Raw genomic sequence first — 22,890 nt, 5'->3', positions numbered from 1 at the left:
ATACCTCTTCCTGCACCCGTCACTAAAATGTTTTTTCCAAATAAATTCAACTGCGCTGCCATTTTATGTTTTTTCTAAGTATTACAGCTTAATACGTGTATGGACAAGAGTTTCACTGCTTACACTAATTTCATTTTGTAGTTGAGGTTAACCTTCGTCACGGTCTGAGTATTGTTTTCAATAGAGGTTATACCATTACGACTAAAGTGGTATTTGTATATCAAATGACAACCCCAGCTTAATTGAAATCATGTTTTTTTTCTTTGTTGGATTTTATTCGTAATGCTTAAATGATTCCCCTTTATAGAATATAGTTAAAACTAAACACTTAAAAAGGCTTTAAAAAACACCTGCGTATGTACGCCAAAATAGAAGGAAACTGTTAACGATATTCTATTGAAAATTGATATTTTTTCGGTGAAAATAATTATTTATTGATAAAGCACAATTGTACATAATTATGTGCTTCAAAATTAGCCTGAAATCCACTGTACAAAGGAAAAAGCTACAGTTACAGGTACTGTTCTCCAATACAGACAGCCCTACAATAAAGCACAAAGGGGATTACATCCTCACATCAAAGACTGAGAGGTGTAGTCTAATTTTATTGACTTGTCAATTGTGAATAAATTATAGTACTAAATATTCGACCTAACTTCTGTTCTGTCCGTGTAGTTTACGAGAATTGTGATGGAGCATATAACTTATATTTTGAAAAATCATACAAGCTTAATACATAGATCATCGACACATCAGAAATAGCGCAATCGATTAAGTGATTGCCTAATATATGAGAGGTCCCTATTATTGATATTGTTTTAGACTTACTTCTCTTTTTTTTAAATATTTTAAAAGGGAAAGGGTTGAGTGTTTGAAAATGTCTCAGGGAATAAAGCATTTGAACCTAGAAAAACTTTTGCTTTTTCTGTTTTGGTTTTTTCCCGCATTGAAATACATTTTTATTTTTTAACCCCGAAGGATTTTGAATATTTATTTTTTAAATATGTTTTTTAAGAAAAGTACGGTAAACCAAAAATTTGTAAACCTATTTTAACAAAAAATAGAAAGATTTAAAAAAATTATAGCTTCAAAAATGATGAAATAAAAAACCTACTCGGTCTATTAAACATGAAATTTAGAAAGTATTTCAGGCACTAAAACGTTATTTAAATATTTCATAGCGCAAATGAAATTTAATCATATCTATTGGGATATCTCTCGAATTCCCAAAATATACAAAGTTTAAATACACGGTGCATTGACCGTATAATACATTCACAGGCTAATAAAATCAAACAGTATCATGGTGTAAAACATATAAAGACCTTTTTTACGACGCAGTCTGTTGCAATGAAAAATCGATCGGAAGTTGTATTTTCTCGCGCGTAGAGCATCGCCCTTCTTTGAAATATAATAGAAGTTCATAGACAATTCCAAGTTAGTTTAAGGTAAAAAGTAGATTTTTTTTGAAATTCAAAAACATATTTAAAAGATGTCCTTTTATAGCTTTGTGACAAAGTTTGCCATAAAAAGGCATGGAAAAGATTATTGTTTAAGAATTTCCCCTTACGATCACAGACCTGACATTGACATTGTTGTAAAAATTATGGAAATACATCTTTGGCAAATAAAGAGGTCAACCTTATTACTGTTGAAATAGTGAATATTAAAACTAAAGAAATTTTGATCATCTAGAAAATCGAGGTTGATTAGCATGCTGAAAAAAGTCAGAATATGTGATGATGCATTTTAAGTTTTCATTTTACCTGATATTATCCTTTATCCGATTGATGCCAAACAGAATATTTTTAATCCACATAAAAATGTACACAAGTTTTCAAAATATTGAGAAATTAAGATGGGGAGTGGGTAGTGAAATAACACACATTTTATCATCCGGCTCCTCGTAACAGATGTTTGTTTGTTTCATTTTACGCATTTTTCCAACAGTATTTCAGTCATATAGGCGGGTAGTTTCCTAACCATCGTTCCTGGAGAGTTACACCAGTACTAGACTACCTTCCTCCGCGCTAAACTACCAAATGCTACTGGAACTGGACATGAGCGAAGTAAGATGGACTTCTTCAGGAAAGCTAAGCTTTTCTTGCATATCAGACTGGCGTTTCCGTTAGTTTTACCCATGCCGGAAATTTCATCTGGCATGGGGGGTTCCAGATGAGTCGCGTGCTGTACAATGGCACGATAAAGATGACGTCATTTTACCGTTATGAATGATTTTGTAATGCATACGCTGTTGAATAAAAGTAGTAACGGTTTAATGATATAAATTTTCATTGAAAATTAAGATAAAGAATTTAAAATATAATGGAATATGGTAGAATATGCAAGAAAAAATATCTGACATATGTTTGCGGTTCGGATCGGAATATCCGTCCCTCGGTCACCCGCCCATGGGCGGTAACTCGGCAAGCCTCGTTACCGCCCAATGGGCGGATCACCTCGGGACGGATATTCCGATCCGAACCGCAAAATATGACAGATATTATTAGTCTACAGAACACAAATTATTGCATTGTGATTTGCCAAAAGAATAGAATCAGTCACTCAAACAGAGTAGTGTTCATGCCTTGCAAGTAGAGCATTCAGTAATTTAAGCAACATTTCCTTTCTGATCTAAGTTATAGAAAGTAACACTAATTTAAATTTACACCCTGCCTAAAATAAATAAAAAATGTAAAAATATCTAAGATAATTTGTATACCCAGCCACAAGAAATACTAGAACTTTACAGAGTACCTAGTGGCTGTCAGAAATGACATGAATCCCATGCCTGGGCAGTCTGTCAAGCAGTTTACCATCACATTTGCAATGAACTGATAACAAAACACTGTTCCAATTAAGATGTGTTCCTGATCTATTCAGGAATGAGCAGGCCCATTCATGAGTGACATTAATTCAACCCATTCTCCTTTTATGACAATTCTGCAATGTAACAGTGCGTATTTATCAATAGACATGATCTTTCCAAACGAGGACCTTAGTGATAATAATGAGCTTTCGTAAAATTAAAGCAAAAAACACCAACTTATAAAAAAAGACACCTGCATTGAACAAGATTGTTGCCCCATTTCTAGTAATTGCTCTAGTCTTAACAACTTACATCGCATATTAAATATGTGATATAAAGTTTCTACAAACACTTTGTTATTACGTTATGAAACCTAGGCTTGTATGTACAGACTCAATTAAACCGAGTCTGCAATTCTCTTGTAATTTTATTGTGATTAATGCCTCCGAGGGATCACTTTGTTTCCAGATTTTTGTACTGTGAGCATGATAAAACACCTTGACTGATCAATGGTTACGTATGTTTACAATGTATCTCACGTATGTCTTCAAAAGTGATATCCATATATTTAAAAATTCGTCATTTATGTGATATATTAAACCACTGAAAAGACATATCGTATAAGAAGTAAAGAATTTGGACTAGAAATCACCCCCCCCGTTTTTACAACAATTACACAGCCAAAACAGAAACCAACAATAAAATCTCTCAAAATATAATTTATTATCATGAAATATACAAACATTACAAAATGAAAATTGTATCATAATGCCTTTTTTAGATTATATGTCCTTGTAAATAGGTACATGACTATAATTATAATTCTATATTCAAGCCCTTACATAAAGGATATTAAATACTGAAATTATTGAACAAGCTGAATAAAATCATATTATGCGAGCCTCTGGCGAATATAATATTATTTCTTTTTACGAGTTCAATAAATTTAGTAATGAACTTACATGAATTTATTATTCTTTTTATCACATACCAAAAACAAAGATGGTCAGAAGTGAAAATAACCATTTTTCATTTGCGCGACTATAGTATAACGCTGAATGTTTATAATAATAATGTTTATTATAATGAAAATGACGTCACGTCAAAATATATACACGGCCGTGTAAAACCATTTTTACGGATTCGCAAAAGCGGCACGGGTATGTGATAAATATGTCTAGACAATTATGCAGTTTGTAATACCGCCGTCCAATATATGACAAGTTGCCGTCACCATTAAAGAAAGATCACTGAGAAAGTAAACCACGGCACCAGAGACATCATCAATTCCTACAAGCCTTTTCATTGGCGTTCTGTATTCAGTACTATCACGAAGCTGTGGATTACTTTTCACAATCCCATCTGTCATGTCTGTTCCGGAAACTAGACTCGGATTGACTGAGTTAACTCTAATGTTATATGGTCCAAGCTCGTAAGCAAACTGTCGCGTTGCTGCATCAAGCCCTGCCTTTGATATAACGTAAGGCATTATTCCACCGTAAAGAATATTTATACTGGACATACTCGAAACATTCACTATAGATCCTGGTTTTCTTTCTTTGATCATTTTCTCCGCGACAACTTTTGTGACGTTGATAGCACCGAGCAGATTGGTTTCCAAATATGTACACAACTGTTGTTTGGTTAACGACTGAAATCCTGTGTATTCGTTTATTATTCCGGCATTATTTACTAGTCCATCCATCACTTTCAAATCTTCAATTTTTCTTTTAGTATCCTCCCAATCATTTACATCTCCAACGATTGGCACGATTGATTTATGTTCTTTAACAAGCGATTCTAACGAGGATGGTGTTCGGCTTAACGCGTAAACATTGCTTCCCTGTTTAGTTAGAGCGATAGAAATGGCTCGACCGATACCTCTTCCTGCACCCGTCACTAAAATTTTTTTCCAAATAAATTCAACTGCGCTGCCATTTTTATGTCCTGTATCGAGTGCATGCTGAGTATAATGTCAAGTAGTTTTTGGTAATTAATATGCACCACCCGTCTCGGTCTGCGTGTTTTATCAATACTGTGTGCATAAATGTGTCATATAACATGCATGTATTCAACAAATGTTTTAAAAGCATTTTTCGTTTTAAGTAGAGAATGTTTTTTTTTCGGTTTGCATGAAAGATCGAAATGTATGTCAAAAAGTGAACATCACAAAATGCAATATTTCATGTGCTATGTGACAAAATTCGGTTGAACATGCGAAAGAAATAATGTCATTATAAATTTCTTATGTTTACTGATTATTGCCGCTTATGCGATATTAAAACTATTATGCCACATTTGTTTGATAGTAGAAATAGAATCATCCATATATAAACTTGGAGTAGTGACAATAAACAAAAAGACACTTTTGGATCGGCCACTGGAAATAGCTCGCCAAATTCGTACCACAGTGCTTAAGTTCATAAAAAAATTTACAAATTAAATTAAAAAATGAATCATAAAGCAAATTAATTCATATCACATAATAAGCTTAAATATAAATAAACAAGGAATTATAACGCATTTCAATACAAAGACCATTGAACACGAGTATAATAAAAAAAATAAGACAACATATTATATTAAAGCTACATAATATACTAGCTAAGGTGTATAACTATAATAATAAGTATACCCGGAAAACGAACAATGTTGAAAACCGTCTGTTTAAACGGATACTGCATATGACGAAAGAAAACATTTACTATCGTGAAAAATCGAATGAATAAACATTTGATGTCTGCTAGGGTTGCGAATGATAGAATTGAATATATTCTAAATATCATCAATAATTAGAGAATATAAAAGAAAGATGGAACAGAAGCCTTTTTTCGTTCATGAAAAATATTGTTCCTTCTTGTGCATGTTTAGTTTTGTAGTTATACTACTTGACAATTGTTTTATTCCTATTATTGTTGAATTTTTGAATAATAAAAATGACATTGAAAAAGAAAATAATAATAATAATAAAAAACAACAACAACAAAACAACAACGAAACCCCCCCCCCCAAAAAAAAACAACAACAACAACAACAAAAAAAAACAATAAAAACCAAACCAAACATGCCAGTCCCATATGAACGTACAGGGTTCGGTATACTTGATCTTTTTTATTTTGGCAAAGAAACAACAGCAACAACAACAAATAAAAAGAAAACAACAAACAAACAAACCAAAATCAACAACAAAAAATAACAACAACATATATTTAGTCACATTCAGTGAAGTTCAGGATTCAAAATGAATAAGTCACCGCCTGGTAACTTAACACTTTATGGATATGATTGGTGACATGCCCGTGGTCTGTGTACTCTCAGTGTCTGAAATGGCGGATAGACCCTTATTTCACATAAAACACGCACGCACGCACGCACACACGCACACACGCACACAGACACACAGCTCAAAGCTATGGGCAGTCAGTCTCTGTCCAGCTGCCTTTTTTCGTTCATGAAAAATATTGTTCCTTCTTGTGCATGTTTAGTTTTGTAGTTGTACTACTTGACAATTGTTTTATTCCTATTATTGTTGAATTTTTGAATTATAAAAATGACATTGAAAAAGAAAATAATAATAATGATAAAAAACAACAACAACAAAACAACAACGAAACCCCCCCCCAAAAAAACAACAACAACAAAAAAAAAACAACAAAAAAACAAAACAAACCAAACATGCCAGTCCCATATGAACGTACAGGGTTCGGTATACTTGATTTTTTTATTTTGGCAAAGAAACAACAGCAACAACAACAAATAAAAAGAAAACAACAAACAAACAAACCAAAATCAACAACAAAAAAAAACAACAACATATATTTAGTCACATTCAGTGAAGTTCAGGATTCAAAATGAATAAGTCACCGCCTGGTAACTTAACACTTTATGGATATGATTGGTGACATGCCCGTGGTCTGTGTACTCTCAGTGTCCGAAATGGCGGATGGACCCTTATTTCACATAAAACACGCACGCACGCACGCACGCACACACGCACACAAACACACAGCTCAAAGCTATGGGCAGTCAGTCTCTGTCCAGCTGCCGAAGTGTGAACATCACAAAAATTATTATCTCATATTTCAGATTAATTACTTGGATTCTTGGATTATTTATGAAGTCTATTTAACAGTGCGATAGGTGTAATTGTTAATACTAAAGCATTGAAAACTCGATATACAAGTAGTTATTATATATATTAAATAGCCTCATTTTTATCAAGTAAATATCATCTATAAAAGTACGTTACTGTTATAAACACTATTTTAATTAAAATTGATTTAAACGTTTGAACAAATCATTTTCTAATCATTTGTAACCAATCAACTGGCAAAGAAGCCATAAGAAAAAATATATACCTATAATTAATGTTTATTGTACCAATCATTTCTATATAACAGCCATCCCATGCACGTAACAGTAACAATTCACTTTGGATTGTCTTGATGAAATAAATTTCTTTTTCTTTTTTTATTTCAAAACATATAATACAGGAAAAGTTTAATTTGCTACTATTTAATTGCGCAATACCATTGCATCTTTTGATATCTAGCCATATTATGTTTTGATAACATAACACATAAATGGAACTTTATATTTATTTGAGGTTGAAATTATTTTTGTCCCATAAAATCGTTCCATTTTTGCAAATTCTTTTATACATTCAATGTTTTTAATCAGCACAGACTTTCTAAATCAGTGTATCACTTGCACTTTGTTAAATGTCAACCGTAACTAGGTCAGTGTTTATAAAGTCAGCAAAAAGTATATCAATCTGTCACGCGCGACGCAGACAGATTTAATTTCAACCGTTCCGACTTACAAACACGTATCTAAACTAAATATGAAACATAAGACTTTTAATCAGCGCTTTGTATTATGCGCGATTACTAGTTGTTTAAATCATGTGAAGATACTTTGACCTCAGCATGTAACAACAAGATGTACTGTATATATAAATAAATGTATAACATATTTAGAATTAAGATCAGTAAAATCAGCCTACCGTAAAGAAAGACAATAATTACAGTTGTAAACATTTAAAACAAGAGCACTGTTTGCGGTAATAATACTCGTCTGCAAAAATTACCACTTTGACAAAAACTTTTAAGTTAAAAAGGGATATAAGTCCAAAATATAGCTTTCGGAATTATGTCCATTGTCTAACAAATGCACCGTGTGCAGCTTAAACTCGAATTGTATATGAGTAAATATGAAATAAAGCACATGTAAGTTTTACTTTTCTACCTCTCTGGCACTCTTGAAAATGGTACTGTGTCCAAGTTTTATGTTAATAATTTTTATAATGTTTGAACATTGGGCTACATTTTAGATTTTGCAGGAAGCCGACAACAACGACGACGAACAAAAGTTATTCATATTACTAACATGTTACTTTCCGATACACGACGGAACATTTGCAATAATAGAGTTATTTAATGTTGATAAAGTATCTTAAAATTAACATTTTTTCACGCACAAAATAGGGAATGTCTAAAATGATGTACGTACTGTCACGATTCCCAAGGTAGACATGTAGTTTTTAATTGGTTGGAGCTACTGGACATGAGCGAAGTAAGATGAACTCCTGCAGGACTACAGAACACAAATTATTGTACTGATATTTGCCAGACGTATAGATTCAGTCAATCCAACAGAGTACGATTCATACCAAGCAAGTGGAGCATTTAGTAAATTAATCAACACAAAGTAAATAAAAAAATGTAAAAAATAGCTGAGATAATTTTTATACCAAGCTCCAAGGAATACTTGACAGATACCTAGTGGTTGTCAGAAATGACATGAATGTCATTCCTTGACAGTCTGCTAAGCAGTCTACCAATACATGTACTAATAACCTTCACTTTGGCAAAGAACTAATAACTACTGTACATACAAGTGCAAGGGTACAATGTGTTTGACCATAAATTACTTGTCATGATCAACTACAACTAAAGTGACTCGCACCTTCCGAAATTCGATTCCGTTTCGCCTATTTCACTGTCCAACATTCTACCTGCCGTCAAGTCTGTTTAATAAACCCTATCCTATCCTTACGATGTCAATCTGTGCACCGTGAAACAATACATGAATGTTTTGTGACACAGGTTTAGTATGTAAACTAAGTTGATTTTATAACTAGGTAAAGTGATTAAATATTATATAATCACAATAAGATAAATTGTTGACATTATGATAGTTATCAGTGATGCCCTTGTTTCGTTATATTATCCACATATAAATCTTAAATTTAATTAACTGTTACCTACTTTATTTATACAAAACGTTATATTTATTTAAACATTATATGTAAAAAGAAAAGAGTAATAAGTCTTGAAACAAGTGAATATGGTTTTCACAATTAATAGTAATAGGGTTAATGCACTAACTGTTTAACATAAAGATTTTGAGGACGTCAGAGTAGTATTAAAATAAAATCAACATGTGCTTGATTGCATATTTATTCATATACAATACGAGGGTAAAACTGTCACTGGATGACTCAGTCCGGGCTTTCATATTAAAGCAAGCAGCAGAGAAAGTGAATTTTACTTCATGGGTATCAATACTCCTTCACATGTTCCGTAAAAAGATGGATCGATATTTCCAAATCTTCAAGAGGAATGCTTTCCTTTTGGTAGGTTTTTTTTTTCTAGAGAATTTTTTGAAATAGTTAAATGGCCCCTGATAAGGTTATGGCTAACAGAGTAAGTAGTAACAAACATATGCGTTAACAACAACAAAAAACCAACATGAGTTCATAATCTTTTTCCATACCACTAAAAGCAGCAATAGTCATCAAAAGTCATTGGCATCAAATAACTTAAAACATGTTTTTGTCAGCAATGAATGTCATGGAATTTATGTATATAGATATAAGTTTACTGACACGGTGCACATGTTTTTTTCTAAGGAATCATATGTCGGGATGGCATGTATGTGTCACGTTGAATGCTCCTTGGTTACAACCAATGGACATCTGAAGCTGTTTTTGAATTGAAACAAACATCCGATCTTACTGTTACAATGGTGACTGTGTGAGAGCTTTCTGAATCACAGTAATGCATGTAAAAGCTCAGTTTAATTCATTTGTCTGGTCATCTCACAAACTCTTCTCCTAGAATTATTGAAAAAAAATATATAGCCGAATCGGATTAAATCTCTCATGTATTGTCGGACAATATCAAAAAAATAATTAATTTACTAGATCTAATTTTAGATTCAAATTAATGGGCGTATTTTGGGACAATCTTGGAAAATGCCTGTAATTTTATGGTAAGAGGCTATTTTAATATATATTTGGCAGACCTGTTGGCGAATACTTTCTTAAAGTGCGAGACACTCTGTAGTTTTCTGTCTTTTTCAACAATTTCATCATTTGCTTGATAAACTCTCGTTAGTTCAGAGACAATTTATCACACCATTGGATTACACTTAAGGTACTGGAACCGAAGGAAACTGGCTTTTGCTATCATTGAGCAGGACTCTATACTGTTTGTGACTCATTTTTTATCTTTATCAATATTGAAGTCTCTTAAACGTTATCTGCATGGGAAAACCCAGAACAAATATTCAGTCGGTACATGGATTGTTACTACTAATTCAATATTCCAAAAGCTTATGCAACATCGTATATGCTCTTTTTACGTACAAATATATCATTTTGTATCATTGTTGATTATGAATCCAGCTTTATTTATTTCGCATACACTTGCTGCTACAGTTAGCAAGTGTCAGATAAGATTATCAAGGGTAAACTAGGGCAAATATATGTCTTCTTAAACTTTAGACGTTGGCCAAGTTATCTGGTTAGAAGGATGCTGCAGTTAATTATCTAATATTTAAATACATACACTTACGCTTGTACATATAGGGCGGTTAAAGGTAGTAGATTTATTTTCTTAAAATGTTAAGGATATTTGTTTGTTTGTGTGTAAGATGAAATTTTATTTCATCGAGTGGGCTTTAAAAACAGCAATCTCACGAGTAGCCCACGAGTGAGAATATTTTTAAAGTTCACGAGATGAAATAAAATTACATCTTACACAACAAACAAGCACATTTTCTTTTTTATTTTATGCTTAAAACAAGTTAAAACGAAATTTCCTTAATATTAACGTTAATATTAAAATTTGTTTTCCCAACTGGTAGTCTCTATTATGTACATTATATGTATTAGTCGAATTTCTCATAAAATACAAGAAGTCTTGGGCTGAAAAATAAGTTCGACAATCAACGTAAAATGGCGGTGATATTATTCATGTAATAGACAATAAATAAGTGTGGACAGATGTGGAAATTCAAAAATCGGCTAGGAAAATTGGAAAACTTGGAATTCTTACGAACGCTGGGTTGTTTACTTATTCTTCGGGCTGATGGCTGTCATTGCATTCAAGTTTACATAAAGCATACCACAGTTATTGCTCGTAGGGTACTTAAATATGCCCAAAAGTCATCAAGAGCAGTTTTGCTTATGGAAGGAATGAATTTTTTCAGACTGTAAAATGAAACAAAATAATTAGAGACGATATTTTGGTGATTGGTAATTTGAATGAATAAAAGTAAGTTTTCTTCTTTTTTTATTACTTTTGACAATAAAGTTATTTATTAATTTCAGCTTTACTTTCTCTAAACAGCCTGACATTGTCAGAATTGTCAGGAAAAGTAAAATTGAGGTGCCACATGGGGAAAATCTTTAAAAAATAGTTTCGTCATTGAAAAGACGTGAAATCATATCTTGATAATTTTCACAGTGAATTTTATCAAATATAATTTTCACGGATAAATTAGTAATCCACTGAAAAGCATAAAATAAAATACAATCTTTTAACTTCATTGTCTTCATTTAAGTGATCATGTAAATATTTTGTCATCAATTGCTCTAGAATTGTCAGAACCAGCAAGGATCACAAATTAAGCTCGGAAGCTTATTTCAGATTAAAATCACGCGTTTTTCATTTGGAGCCCAATGAAATAGTATGCTTAAACTTTGCTCGGATAGGTACACTATGCACAAATCAAAGGCTTATTTATGATTGAAATCTCAGGCTTCTCATTTGTATTCACATGAAATAATTTGCATAAACTTTGAAGAGGTACACTCTACACCAACAACATATCTTGATATTTTTACATTTGTTTGGGAAAGAATGACTTTTACAGTGCCATGGATGTCTTACCAAATCTTGTGAAGAGTTATTAAATATGCATAGAAGTAAATTTTGCAGTTTCAACGAGATAATTGTGACCTAAAGGTTGTCATGTCTCACTTGACACAGATATTAGCACCCCCTATTATCACGCCCGTTAACATGAAGCCAGCAGGACAGTTTGATGAAGGAAGAACCGACTACATAAATGTCAGTTTTAAACCGAATTTCCGGGATATGTACCTCTTGTTTTGTCTCTTCTTTTATATGATATATTGTAAAGAAATTGATTGCAGGATAAAGAGCACAGCTTTTCTATCCGCAACCAACGAATCTAAGTGCACACAGTTAAAGGGTGTATTTATAAATTAAGCCAATATTTACAAAATAGAGAGTTGCAAAGGTTAATAATTTCTGCATTATAAACATTGCAAATCTTACTAAGAGATTTTTTTTCGTCGGACAAGACATTAATCAGCTAGTTCCATATAGATATACGAGCCTTTGCCCAAATTATATCTTTTGATGACAATTTATTTCAAAAACCCCCGAACTACAATGTATGGGATAGCAGTTAATTATCTAATATTTAAATACATACACTTACGCTTGTACATATAGGGCGGTTAAAGGTAGTAGATTTATTTTCTTAAAATGTTAAGGATATTTGTTTGTTTGTGTGTAAGATGAAATTTTATTTCATCGAGTGGGCTTTAAAAACAGCAATCTCACGAGTAGCCCACGAGTGAGAATATTTTTAAAGTTCACGAGATGAAATAAAATTACATCTTACACAACAAACAAGCACATTTTCTTTTTATTTTATGCTTAAAAACAAGTTAAAACGAAATTTCCTTAATATTAACGTTAATATTAAAATTTGTTTTCCCAACTGGTAGTCTCTATTATGTACATTATATGTATTAGTCGAATTTCTCATAAAATACAAGAAGTCTTGGGCTGAAAAATAAGTTCGACAATCAACGTAAAATGGCGGTGATATTATTCATGTAATAGACAATAAATAAGTGTGGACAGATGTGGAAATTCAAAAATCGGCTAGGAAAATTGGAAAACTTGGAATTCTTACGAACGCTGGGTTGTTTACTTATTCTTCGGGCTGATGGCTGTCATTGCATTTCAAGTTTACATAAAGCATACCACAGTTATTGCTCGTAGGGTACTTAAATATGCCCAAAAGTCATCAAGAGCAGTTTTGCTTATGGAAGGAATGAATTTTTCAGACTGTAAAATGAAACAAAATAATTAGAGACGATATTTGGTGATTGGTAATTTGAATGAATAAAAGTAAGTTTTCTTCTTTTTATTACTTTTGACAATAAAGTTATTTATTAATTTCAGCTTTACTTTCTCTAAACAGCCTGACATTGTCAGAATTGTCAGGAAAAGTAAAATTGAGGTGCCACATGGGGAAAATCTTTAAAAAATAGTTTCGTCATTGAAAAGACGTGAAATCATATCTTGATAATTTTCACAGTGAATTTATCAAATATAATTTTCACGGATAAATTAGTAATCCACTGAAAAGCATAAAATAAAATACAATCTTTTAACTTCATTGTCTTCATTTAAGTGATCATGTAAATATTTTGTCATCAATTGCTCTAGAATTGTCAGAACCAGCAAGGATCACAAATTAAGCTCGGAAGCTTATTTCAGATTAAAATCACGCGTTTTTCATTTGGAGCCCAATGAAATAGTATGCTTAAACTTTGCTCGGATAGGTACACTATGCACAAATCAAAGGCTTATTTATGATTGAAATCTCAGGCTTCTCATTTGTATTCACATGAAATAATTTGCATAAACTTTGAAGAGGTACACTCTACACCAACAACATATCTTGATATTTTTACATTTGTTTGGGAAAGAATGACTTTTACAGTGCCATGGATGTCTTACCAAATCTTGTGAAGAGTTATTAAATATGCATAGAAGTAAATTTTGCAGTTTCAACGAGATAATTGTGACCTAAAGGTTGTCATGTCTCACTTGACACAGATATTAGCACCCCCTATTATCACGCCCGTTAACATGAAGCCAGCAGGACAGTTTGATGAAGGAAGAACCGACTACATAAATGTCAGTTTTAAACCGAATTTCCGGGATATGTACCTCTTGTTTTTGTCTCTTCTTTTATATGATATATTGTAAAGAAATTGATTGCAGGATAAAGAGCACAGCTTTTCTATCCGCAACCAACGAATCTAAGTGCAAACAGTTAACGGGTGTATTTATAAATTAAGCCAATATTTACAAAATAAAGCGTTGCAAAGGTTAATAATTTCTGCATTATAAACATTGCAAATCTTACTAAGAGATTTTTTTTCGTCGGACAAGACATTAATCAGCTAGTTCCATATAGATATACGAGCCTTTGCCCAAATTATATCTTTTGATGACAATTTATTTCAAAAACCCCCGAACTACAATGTATGGGATAGCAGCTTTAAACAATTTGTCACTTGTTTACAGGAGATTGGTATTTTATCAAACTTACTAATCTAACACGACAATGAACGAGGATAAACACATGAGGTAAATTTCTTCAGATGTTTCACTTTTATACTCTTTTCAACTCAGTTTATCATATTTTATACGAAGGGCGGGCAAAAATAAAGATACGGACTTCTTACATGATCCGTTTCTTACATGCTTTGATCAAAACCTTTTTATTGTAACAAACCTTATATCCAATTTTAACAGCAGATATATGAACTTGCTTCAGTGTGTGTTTGGGTATGATGTATGAGACTGCAAAGAGATCTTTTTAACTTATTTAAGTCCTCTTTGGAGTTTCTTTAACACTGTCTCACTTGTAAGACGAGCCCATATCACTGAACATACTTTGCTTATATTTCTTCAAAAGTTTTATAGCACATATAGTGGCTGTATGGCCAGATGGAAAATATTTGAAGAACTGTCCCATTTACTTGTAGAAACATGTCCAACAATCTTGGCTTCTGATACAAGTAACCACACTGTCCCAGCTCTTAAATTTTCTTAAAAATATCTGGACACATTTAAAGCATTGCTTCTTTCATTAATCGCTGTGCAAACCGACTATATACCTAGTGACAGCCTTTTTTAAAGTACAAACACTTGTTAAGAATTGTGTGCATATTGGCATCTGATTTGCCTGTACACCTTGCTATTTGTCTTATTGACAGTCTTATATCTTGTTCGAGGACAGTTAACATTAGGATGGTTCAGAGTTTATAGGCTACCAGATAGGTTATCACCTTTGGCAGATAATTTCACAACTTCAAAATCCTTTATCACTTAAAATAGAGCGCAATGAGGTGTTAAAATGACTTGAGGACTATATTTGAATTTTTTCAAAAATAATGTTTTGGGAAATGAATCTATATCAAGCCTACTGAAGCCTTTTAGGGTACACATTAGAATTTCGAAAATTCTCAAATATTTTATCAAAACCCATTTCAAAGCAATTTGACAAGAAAATTTTTGAACTTTTAAAATACCCGACACATTATTCAAGTAAAATTTGAGCGTTTAAAAACCCAAGAGTTAAAAAAGCAAATAATGACAAAATTTTTGCAAAACCCAATCATATTGTTAATACATTTTTTTAAATAGAACGTTTTGTGTTATCATTATTAAATGCTCTTTTTATTTTAACAATGGCTTGAGCGAAATATAATTATGTTCACTTGATCCTTATAAATATGTTCTGTTTAAGATAAAGTTATAACACTGGTAACGTAAGAATTTATAATTTCAATTATCTATTTAGTATTTTTGAAGCGCCAAAGTGCTTAGTAAGTACAGATGATAATGGACAATTCAAAGTTGAAGAGGAAATACTGAAGCAAATTCAAGAGATTGATAAACAACTTGTGATATTGGCGATTACTGGGCTATACAGGACTGGAAAATCATACCTAATGAACCGGCTTGCAAACTCTTCGAACGGTAAAATCTTTAGATGTGTTACACAATGGGTAACTATTTTGAGGTGAATGGGGTAAATAAGGTAAATAGATTAGGCGGTACACACAAAAAAAAAACAACATCATATTATTCAGCACTGAAGGTATCAATCATTGTGTGGCGAGGCTGTAAAAGTTGCCCCGTACTTCACTTTACTGTCGTTATATTTTTTCTGGACCATCGGAATTACTGATTCCGGCACATTAAATGCTGAAGATTGAATACCGATTAAACCGTTATTAGCGGGTGTGACGGATGTATCCCTTTACGCTCATGAAAAACATCAATCAAACTGAGTCTGCATCTGCATATACTTGTTATTTTCTTTGCTTCCGAGGGATACACCTTTTCCATATTTTTTATTCATTCCAGAAAGGGAAAGTCCCGATAAATTAAGTAAATGCACTACCTTTGCAATTGTCAATTCTATGATGATTAATGCAATATATAATATATGTCCATTTATTTTGGTGATTTCGAATGAGACATGAGTCTTTTCTGCTACACAAGAGATGATTTAATAAAGTTTTTTCGTGTTCTTACATTAACCCGTGAATCGATATTTGTAGTTTTTGGAAATTGCATCGCCACTTCAATATATTTTGAAAGCAAAACGTTGTATTCTGTCAGGGTTTCCGCTTGGAAAGACTATAGAGTCCAAAACAAAGGGAATCTGGATATGGTGTAAGGATCATCCACGTAAAGACAACACTGTTCTTGTCTTGCTAGATACAGAGGGTTTAGGAGACGTTTCGAAGGTATGGTATATGAATTGATTATAATCAAAACAAACATTACAATTCCTAACCACACATGCACATAATTATAATTTGTAAAGAAAATAAAGAATTACTTATTTGATGTTCAGTAACATTTAGACAACAATTGTTTAGTCTTTTTCCTCTTTGATACTGATCATGATCATATATCAAATTTTCTACAGGGCGACAAGGATCATGATAACAGAATTTTTACGCTTGTGGTGCTGCTATGTAATGTCTTAGTCTATAACATGATGTCAACCTTCAACCAAGATGCTGTAGATAAACTGACGTATCCTTTATTATAATGTTCCCGGTACTAACGTAGTTGCGAAATTGCGATTGACTTTTCAAAGGCCTTCTACCAAACTACTCCACCTTGTTAGTTATTAAAATGTTTGACAGGTTATATGACCCTATATTTACGGTTGTTTACATATATAAGTCGAACCGCTGGACTAGGGTTAATTGTATACAACCATCATATAACTATTTATTACCCTTCCAGATTTTGTCAGCCTTTTTGATTGGATATTGATCACCCGAAAGAAATTGATATTACCGAGCCAGACGGGTAATATACACACTAAATTTCCCCGTTGGGTACCCCACGTTCTTAACGCGCGTACGGTTTGATTCTACGCGAAGTAAATTCCGATGTACAAGCACTTTTTAACTGTCAAATGATAAATATTTACCAAAAAAGAGTAATCATACATTTTCTCAACAGTATTGAAAACAAATATGACCTTGTGAAAGCTTGATATTAATTCCAAAAAAGTGCGTTCAACAGACTACTCCTTTTCTCTTGTTTACATTCGTTATGTTCGAAAGAAAATACGTCATGTATTTAGGTGACGTCATGTAGTGATGAAGGGGTACCCTAAAGGGAATCTTATATCGACGTTTCATTTGAAGTATCAATGATTTATTTTAAAATCAAATCGTCTTAACTCGGCAGGGGAAGGGTAATAAAATTATTATTTTGGTTTTGGAGTTATATATGTGGATATATTACCTGCCAAGATAAAATATCACCCTCGCCTAACGGCTCGGGTGATATTAAATCTTGACAGGTAATATATCCACATATATATAACTCCAAAACCAAAATAACATATAATAGTCTATCAAGAACCTTATTCCTACGTACATTTTATCAATTTCCTTATCGGTTTGATTTCCATTTTAGCGCATGAAAGGTAAATTAAAAAAAAACAGATATTTTTTTTTATTCACTGATTTTATATACTTGTCGTTTTGCTTATTTATTTTTCTTTTATTTCATTTCTAGGTATCATTTATATTTTTCATAACACGGAATTCTTGTTTTTGTGTGTGTTTTTTTTATTCCAAAACAGTGTCATTTCAAATATAGGAATCAATTCCAAAAACATCTCACCTGATCACACGATGAGCTTTTATTATTTTCGTTGGCGATTCGTCGTAATTCCATCACTCATCCTTCCATGACCCCGGCCCATTGTTTACTTCATTTTACATAGTTTCATGAAGGAAACCTTTTAAAATATCAAAACCTCAATGCCTAGTGCTAAGATATTTGATTAATGTTGTGAAGACTTATATCAAGTTTGTTCAAAACAATTGTCTTAATTGGTCTCGCCTTGCGGTCACTTTTTACTTTGATTTATTACTCTAGGAAACAAGGGTAAATCTTTTTTAAAATCTTCTAGACTAGAGCTTCATTTAAGCTATCAAGGACAATCATAACTCTCCTTTTTCATAACAAGCTTCGTGTGGTATAACAGTTGTAGTCAATGTGCTGTTTTCATTCTTTTGGAAAGTTTCACTTTCATGTAACTTAACTCATTTTTATAGTCAAAACCAAATGACATAAGTGTTATTAAATTGGTTATTTTACTTACATTGTACCTAAAGATTTATAACAGAAATGTCGAAAAATATCAGATTCCAGAACAGGACAGAAAGCGTCGATGACGAACAACTTAGAATGATTCTCCCAACTTTTGTTCTTTGTCTTAGAGATTTTTCTTTAGAGCTAGAAAAAGATGGCAATAAAATCACTCCCGATGTCTATCTTGAAGATTGTCTTAAACTGAAGCAAGGAGACGATAGTACAATAAATAAATATAACAGACCAAGGGAATGTATTCTGAAATATTTTTGTAAGCGCAAGTGCTTTGTTTTTGATCGGCCAGGTGGAAGAAAAGTTCTGCAGCAGTTAGAATGCATTCCATTGGAAGCACTGTCCGACGAATTTATTGAAGAAACTAAGTTGTTTTTAGATTACATGTACGCATGCGAGAGCAAGGTGCTCCTTAACAGCAAGCCAGTCAACGGAAGAAGTAATTACAACTATACTTTGATATTGATGCTTTCTGTTAATGTAACTCATATGCATTAAATCTAAATCAAAGTGTTTTCAGGTAGTTCAAGACAAAATAACTAATAAAGAACTATATTGCTTTAAGAGAAAGAGCGAGATTTAAGCTTACAGAACCGCATATAAATTTATTTGTTTTGTTTTATTTTGTATAAACAGTGTTTTCGACTCTTATCGAGACATATGTAAACGCAATACGAAACGGAGCCGTTCCTGTTGTCGATGACGCATTCATGGCTGTTGCAAATTTGGAAAACGAACGTATGGCAGCCGTAGCTGTAAAAGAGTTCGCGGAAAAACTAAAAATGATTGAACTACCAGTCCTGAAGACCAATGATTTCGAAAATCTTTATCAAGAAATACAAAAGGGTGCACTTTCAAAACTGCGGCATGAATCTGTGTTCAACTCAGAAAAATATGAAAAAAATGCAGTTTAAGTAACATTCATGCTCCAGTAAATGCTGGACTAAACATTTGCATGCTTAAACATACACACCAGATACTGTTATATTTTTTAATGTAAACATAATATGTTAACAATAAATTTATAGGTGTAAAAGATACTTGTTTGCGTTACAATAAATTTGATATCAAACACATTTATTTGCAGTCTGTCTTAATTATAAAAGAACGGTTGATTTGTGTTTCTGGCTCAACATGCTCATTTTTCTGTTTTACATGTTTTTTTTCATATTTGGACAGGCGGATATGAATAGCATGTGGGAAGAAATAAAAAAGGAAAATAGGAATATGGTCAGGCTTCACTGTGAACAGAAAATACAAAACATGTATGAATTGTCAATAGGAAACAAAATGAAAAGTGGTCATTACAGCAAACCTGGCTGCTATCAATTATACAGGCTAGATATAGATGAAATGACAATTAATTACGAGAATGAAGTCAAAGATTGTGATGAACATGAGGTATTCAAAACACATTTTCAAAAACAAAAAAAGTATTTATAAAAATCAAGGACAAGGAAATCAGCGGGTGTGGTTGCGTTTATTTAATTGACTTTCTAGCTAATAAAATGTTTTGATGTTTCGTTTTGTATTGTTAAAACTTTGATCTTATAAAATACACGCTTTCTTTCAGACAAAAGTAGCACTGAGTGGCTTCATGGAACAAGAAAAGGTAAACGAGAAAAATGTTTTAATGATGGACCAGAAAATGATGGCAGAGGATAGAAAACGTAATAACTGATATATTGATATTATAGATTCTAATGATAGTCGCTTGATGTAAAAATAAGCATTTTCGATTCTGCATTTCTGTAATGTATATAAGAGATATATAGGGATCCCTTCAGAAACTTTGAATTCTTTCATGTGAGAAAGATATCCAGCTAGCATACGAAAGGTCGGTGGTACTACTTACTAAACGGTGCCCGCTTATGTCCGAAACAATTTATGAAGGAGCACATGAGGTCTTCTGTAAATATTTAGGTGAAAAACGTTTCCTAATATCAAAATATGATAAACAAGATCATCAAGGAAAGGCGGAGTTCAAGATTGACCTAGCCTATCATACGCACGGTAACTTACTTTAAATATCAATACCAAGTACATTGTCCTACGTTTTATGGTTTTCGAGAACCTAAATTTATAAAAAATAATGAACCTAACGAAGCTCACAAGTCGCCATTACTCGTTTGTATTACTATTTAAGGTCATGTGATTTCCTATGTGGATCTATACAGTACATGTTGGAGTGACTTACAATCTAACAAACAAATAATAATAAAAACAACAAAGAAATAAGAAAATAAATAAAGAGAATTCACTGCCATTCTAATCATTAAAGATACTTATATATTAAGGATTTAAACTATTACCATACTGATTTAATATTATATATACTGTGACATATTTTTTAAAATGTTTAAATATTTTAATAACTTCACAATTATTATCGTTAATAGTGCTATTATACTTTAAACATAAAAGTTATTTTCAAACTTCTGATTCTTAATAGGTGAATTTGAACGCTTGGAGAAAACATATATCCAAAGGCAAAAAACCCTTAGAAAAGAATTCGAGGACGCCTTAAAATATGAACAAGAACGGAACGAGAAGCACAGAAATCAAATGGAAATGGAGAGAATAGAATACCAAAGGAAACAGGACGAAAAACTGAATTGTATTCAAATAATGCATGAGAGGGAAAACGATAAATTGAGAAATCAAATAGCAATTTTTGAAGCCAATCAATCAATGCAGCTACAATATCAGCATGCTATGAAGGTAATGGAATCACTTGAATTAGAAAAATCGATTGCATTCGATGTAAGAAAATTACAAGAACAAAACAAAATAGATGCACAGAGAAGGGATGTTGAACGCGAAGAAGAAAATAGAAAAAATCAAAAAAAGTTTAACGCAATTGACATCAAGTTAGAAAATATGCAATCACGGCAAGGGAATAATTCAGGTTGTTTTATTTCATAATTAATGCGTACATTTTACCACTATAAGATTATGACTATTTAATTTGTAAGCAATTTTCGTTTTAAATTTAAGAAAAGTAAATTGTGAGGTTTGAAATGTAGAAGTTCAGGTCAATGTTGAATCACTGAAGACGACTTATTCAATTTATTCTTTGGGGGAAACGAGTAACACACTTAAGGTATGTAACAATGCTGTGATAGTTAAAGGTAACCATTTTTTACAAGCACTTTACAACATTACCTCTCATATGTTGCTACCCATCTACTAACAAAAATAAAGGAAGCTGATCAACGTAAGCACAGTTGGTTTTTTTCTTTCTTCACATTGAACAGTCTATGAGCTGATCCATATTAAAAAGGATAAAGGCTAAGATTATACAGAAAAATATTCTTTCAAATATGTTTTTGGTAACCTCTTCCTTTTAACATAATTTCCTTCAAAATGTGAAGATCGTTCAACGACTTTATTGTCAAGTTTGCGGGACTTTAAGTTCTTCAATTTTATATTGTTTTTTTTTTCAATTGACGGCTTCAGAAATCCTACATAAAACTTTATAATAAACTTTAGAATATTTTACTAACTTTTTACATTTCGGTTTTTACAGCTCTTTACGCAGGGATTAAAAACCTCTGATCCTAATTCAAATTATATATGTACTTTTTTCCCAATCCCATCCATTTTCGTTTAAGCACATGCATTCTTTTACTTTCGGACACAACATGAAAGTTCTACCATGACAATTCAATGGTAATTGCCGTATGAAGACATTTGATGATAATTCAAGATTACAATCTTTATTACGCGCCATTTTCATATTTAAATATTGAATTATTCCGGTATGGGTGTGGACGGTAGCATGCATATCGACTGCCGTCAGCGTATAAGCTCAATCACATTGAGCCTGCAACATTTTCAGTGCGCCATGTTCAACTACATTTGACTTAAAAGCTTTTGACAACCGTTGTTATATCACATAAGCTAGACAATATTTTTAATGCAATATATTATTGGAAAGCGTTGAGTTGTCTTATTGTTTACTTTTGTTGCTATTATTGTGTTTTTACTTATTTTTTCACCTGCATTAATGCTTTATACTTTCAAATTAATCATCATTTGCAAACAGTGTTTTTAATCAAGATGTTTCTATTTTTGTTTCGCTTTTGAGTATCAAAGACATTAGATTAAAATACATGTATATAAAATCTAACTAGAAACTAATCGAGAAAAGGACACGTGCATACGTTAGTTTCAACATATCATTCATTGCTTATAATACAATTCTGTATTTTTGTTGCACTAGCCTAAACTACACTTACCTGTAAATAAGGAGTTTGTGGGTACAAACTCTTAGTTTTACAAGTTGTATATTTTTAATTCTTAGTT

General features: G+C 32.3%; 3 protein-coding genes across 3 annotated transcripts; 2 read left to right on the top strand and 1 right to left on the bottom strand.

The window, feature by feature from the left end:
• Positions 1-3,588: 3,588 nt before the first annotated feature.
• On the bottom strand, positions 3,589-4,793 carry LOC132719089 (L-xylulose reductase-like). The gene has a single exon (XM_060702833.1). The coding sequence runs from the start codon at positions 4,512-4,514 to the stop codon at positions 3,987-3,989; it is 528 nt and encodes a 175-aa protein (XP_060558816.1). The 5' UTR covers positions 4,515-4,793; the 3' UTR covers positions 3,589-3,986.
• Positions 4,794-14,448: 9,655 nt separating this feature from the next.
• Positions 14,449-19,496, top strand: LOC132719084 (guanylate-binding protein 1-like). Its single transcript, XM_060702829.1, has 6 exons — positions 14,449-14,517; positions 15,737-15,915; positions 16,564-16,691; positions 16,877-16,986; positions 18,594-19,021; positions 19,219-19,496. The coding sequence occupies exons 1-6, from the start codon at positions 14,495-14,497 to the stop codon at positions 19,494-19,496; spliced, it is 1,146 nt and encodes a 381-aa protein (XP_060558812.1). The 5' UTR covers positions 14,449-14,494.
• A 270-nt stretch (positions 19,497-19,766) lies between these two features.
• LOC132719088 (meiosis-specific nuclear structural protein 1-like) lies at positions 19,767-21,791 on the top strand. Its single transcript, XM_060702832.1, has 3 exons — positions 19,767-19,983; positions 20,156-20,252; positions 21,035-21,791. The coding sequence occupies exons 1-3, from the start codon at positions 19,768-19,770 to the stop codon at positions 21,505-21,507; spliced, it is 786 nt and encodes a 261-aa protein (XP_060558815.1). The 5' UTR covers position 19,767; the 3' UTR covers positions 21,508-21,791.
• Positions 21,792-22,890: the final 1,099 nt, after the last annotated feature.

This window comes from Ruditapes philippinarum, unplaced genomic scaffold (assembly GCF_026571515.1).
Source record: "Ruditapes philippinarum isolate M1 unplaced genomic scaffold, ASM2657151v2 ctg517_1_1_1_1, whole genome shotgun sequence".
NCBI classification, from domain to species: domain Eukaryota; kingdom Metazoa; phylum Mollusca; class Bivalvia; order Venerida; family Veneridae; genus Ruditapes; species Ruditapes philippinarum.
This window is presented reverse-complemented; position numbering and strand designations above follow the sequence as displayed.

Excerpts from the sequence above, each read along its gene's own strand:
- LOC132719088 (XM_060702832.1), top strand. The coding sequence starts at position 19,768 with ATGAATAGCATGTGGGAAGAAATAAAAAAGGAAAATAGGAATATGGTC. Across the intron at positions 19,984-20,155 it reads AAGATTGTGATGAACATGAG|ACAAAAGTAGCACTGAGTGG; the intron begins GTATTCAAAACA and ends GCTTTCTTTCAG. Across the intron at positions 20,253-21,034 it reads GATGGCAGAGGATAGAAAAC|GTGAATTTGAACGCTTGGAG; the intron begins GTAATAACTGAT and ends GATTCTTAATAG.
- LOC132719089 (XM_060702833.1), bottom strand. The coding sequence starts at position 4,514 with ATGGATGGACTAGTAAATAATGCCGGAATAATAAACGAATACACAGGA.
- LOC132719084 (XM_060702829.1), top strand. The coding sequence starts at position 14,495 with ATGAACGAGGATAAACACATGAG. Across the intron at positions 14,518-15,736 it reads AACGAGGATAAACACATGAG|TATTTTTGAAGCGCCAAAGT; the intron begins GTAAATTTCTTC and ends TTATCTATTTAG. Across the intron at positions 19,022-19,218 it reads CAAGCCAGTCAACGGAAGAA|TGTTTTCGACTCTTATCGAG; the intron begins GTAATTACAACT and ends TTGTATAAACAG.